The sequence below is a fragment of the Lutra lutra genome, chromosome 2, assembly GCF_902655055.1.
Source record: "Lutra lutra chromosome 2, mLutLut1.2, whole genome shotgun sequence".
Lineage (NCBI taxonomy): Eukaryota > Metazoa > Chordata > Mammalia > Carnivora > Mustelidae > Lutra > Lutra lutra.
The window spans coordinates 185,049,428-185,052,070 of record NC_062279.1 but is presented as its reverse complement, the minus strand read 5'-3'; the positions used below and the strand labels follow the sequence as shown (position 1 = coordinate 185,052,070).

At 59.9% G+C, this 2,643-nt stretch overlaps 1 protein-coding gene across 1 annotated transcript; it reads right to left on the bottom strand.

Annotated features, from left to right (window-relative positions):
- Positions 1 to 217: 217 nt before the first annotated feature.
- Positions 218 to 2,264, bottom strand: GSX2 (GS homeobox 2). Its single transcript, XM_047719321.1, has 2 exons — positions 1,578 to 2,264; positions 218 to 905 (listed from the first exon to the last, which is right to left on the bottom strand). The coding sequence occupies exons 1-2, from the start codon at positions 2,149 to 2,151 to the stop codon at positions 565 to 567; spliced, it is 915 nt and encodes a 304-aa protein (XP_047575277.1). The 5' UTR covers positions 2,152 to 2,264; the 3' UTR covers positions 218 to 564.
- Between the last annotated feature and the right edge of the window lie 379 nt (positions 2,265 to 2,643).

The following is a 2,643-nucleotide window of genomic DNA, read 5'->3' as shown; positions in this document are numbered from 1 at the left end:
ATTTTGTTTCATTTATTTAAATAAATATAAATATAAATTTTATATAAAACTATTCACATACAAAGGGACTTCGGCAATTTGAATTCCAATCTCTCCCCAGGCAAATTTTCAGGAGGCGAGACCTACAGGGTTTAATTCTCTAAATTATTTGCAATTGAATACTTTCATTTAAAAAACAACAACAGAAAATAATCAAGAAACCCCCGTTCTCTTCTGAAAGACAGTGGGGAAGGGGAAAGGACATGCGCTTTCAAAAACCCACATACAGTGTTAAACATAAACCAACCGAGGGTTTTTTTCCCTGTTACATGACAAAGCAGAGTTGAATCTAGATTATTTACATTAAAAAAACAAAGACCTATAACTTTGAGTGGAACTTCAAACAAACAGGTCAAGGATGAGACCTGAAGGATCAGACCGGGCATGTGCACCGGGAGAATGCTCAGCTCCGTCCTTCTGCAGATGGGACCACAGCATGGGTGAGGATTTGGGCCCCTGGGTACCGGTCACCTTGATGTTGTGGGGGTGGCCAGGAGCGTGTGGTGAGAGGGAGGCGGGCCTTCCTCATAAGGGAGAAATCTCCTTGTCATCGTTGGCCGAGGCCGGCGACAAGGAGTCCTCATCCTCGGAGCGCGCGTAGTGCGCCTGGCTGCCTACGCACTTGCAGCCCGCGTGACTGTTCCTCTGGGTGCCCTTCCCTTCTTTCTTATGCTTCACCCGACGGTTCTGAAACCAGATTTTCACCTGCTTCTCTGACAGGTTCAGGTATGTCGCGATTTCGATCCTCCGGAGTCGAGACAGGTACATGTTGGAAGAGAATTCGCGCTCCAGCTCCAGGAGCTGCGTGCTGGTGAACGCCGTCCTCATTCTCTTGCCATTGGGTACCTGGCTGGCGTCCGAGCCCCCTGCAGACCGGCCAAGAGAGGCAGAGACGTAATTCTCGGGTGAGGCGATCCCACCCCACGTGCCAGCCCTTGGACAGGACGCCTCTCCAGGACCCACCCGCGAAGCTCAAGCACCTGTCCCCATCCCTCTCCCTTTCCTATTTCATGCCACTTCGTTACTCAGCGGGGAAGGACAGAGACCCCCACAGCAAGTGAAGGCCTTTGATGTGTGAGATGTAAAGTCAGAGGCTTAAAGAGGGGTGGGGGGCATTGTCCGGTCGTCTCCCTTCAAGCCTAGCAGAGAGGCAGGCTGGGTTGGCCAAAAGCATGGACATGCTTTAGCTAGCCCCGACGACGGAATGCCACACTTAAGTTCAAACATACCCACCCGGAACCTCAGCCAGTTCGGCCTTCGGTTTCTCAACCCTCAAGTTTGAGGTCCCAAAGGCCCCGATATTACGCCAAGACTGAGACACCAGGTCCCCTGAGTGCACGCACCAGGCTACTTGGAGAGGTTGGAAAGCTAACTTCCACCTTGGTGGAACTTCTGGGGACGACTCCACAGTTACACGAAAAGCCCCTCCTCCCACTCACCCCCCGCCCCAGGCTGCCACTTCCTCCACTGGCGGCGGAAAGTTTGCTCCTGGGAGCCGGGAAGGAGCGGCGCGTAGGTGCCCAGAGCCCCCGCCCTACCCATGGTGAGGCAGTGGAATCTCCGCGGGTCCCCCACGTTGTAGGTGGTGGCGGCGCAGACAGGTGCGTGGTGCTGAGGGTGCCCCAAGGCGGCCGCGGCCGCCGCTGCAGCGGCCGCGGCCGCTGCGGCGGCGGCGGAGCCCGGCTGCTGGGGCTGATGGTGGTGATGGTGGTGCTGCGGCGGGTGGTGATGATGGTGCGCGTGGCTCACGCGTGGACAAAACTGCGCGTCCCCGGGACCCGAAGAGAACTGACCCTTGAGCAGGGGCAGGGCCCCTACGCCCCCCGGCGCCCCCCCACCACCCGCCCCTGTGCTCCCGGCGCCTGCGCCCCCGCCGCCGGAGCCCGCGGGCCCGCGAGAGGAGTGCAGGTGCGAAGTGACGCAGAGTGGGCAGACGCAGAACGCGCCACTCTTGCGGGACGGGCAGCCGGGCCCAGACACAGACATCACCAGCGGGGACGGCATGCCCAGCGGGATGAAGAAATCTGGCCCCGGGTGCGGCTCTGGTAGCGAGGGCGCGGGCCGCGAGGAGTCCTTGATGATGAGCGAGTCGACATAGAAGGAGCGCGACATGTCGGGAGGGGGTTGGCTGGAGGGCCGGGCCGGCGGTGGCGCCCCCTCCCCTCCTCTCCTGTTCTGAGCTCTGCCCCGGGCGCGGCGCGGACGCAGGCGGTCAAGCCCTCGGGGACGCGGAGGTGTTCGGCGTCTGGGCTGCGAACAAAGGGGTCCCTGGAGAGGGCTGGTCCTCACGTCCCCCGCCCGGCGCCCCGGCTCCGGGATTTTATAGCCCCCACCCCGGCACGTGATGCTGCGGAGTACCGCTCGGCTCAGGCTTCTCAGCAGCTCCCCACCCTCGGGATAGGCTGCCGGAGTCACAACAGAAGCGGCGAGGAGGGGCGGGCGCGCGGCAGGGAAGAACTCGAAGGAGGGGGATGGGGGAGACTTTGCAAAGTGTAGGTTTTGTTAATTTCGCGGGGAGGCCGGCCTCCTCCCCCTCTTTCTCCACGCTTTCTCGAGAAATCAGAGCTGCATCCTCCATCCTACCACTTTCCCCGGCCTGGGCCC

Bases quoted from the DNA above. Each gene is read 5' to 3' on its own strand.
- GSX2 (XM_047719321.1), bottom strand. From the start codon at position 2,151: ATGTCGCGCTCCTTCTATGTCGACTCGCTCATCATCAAGGACTCCTCG. The intron at 906-1,577 runs GTAGGGCGGGGG...GCCGGTCTGCAG, and splicing joins ATTCCACTGCCTCACCATGG to GGGGCTCGGACGCCAGCCAG.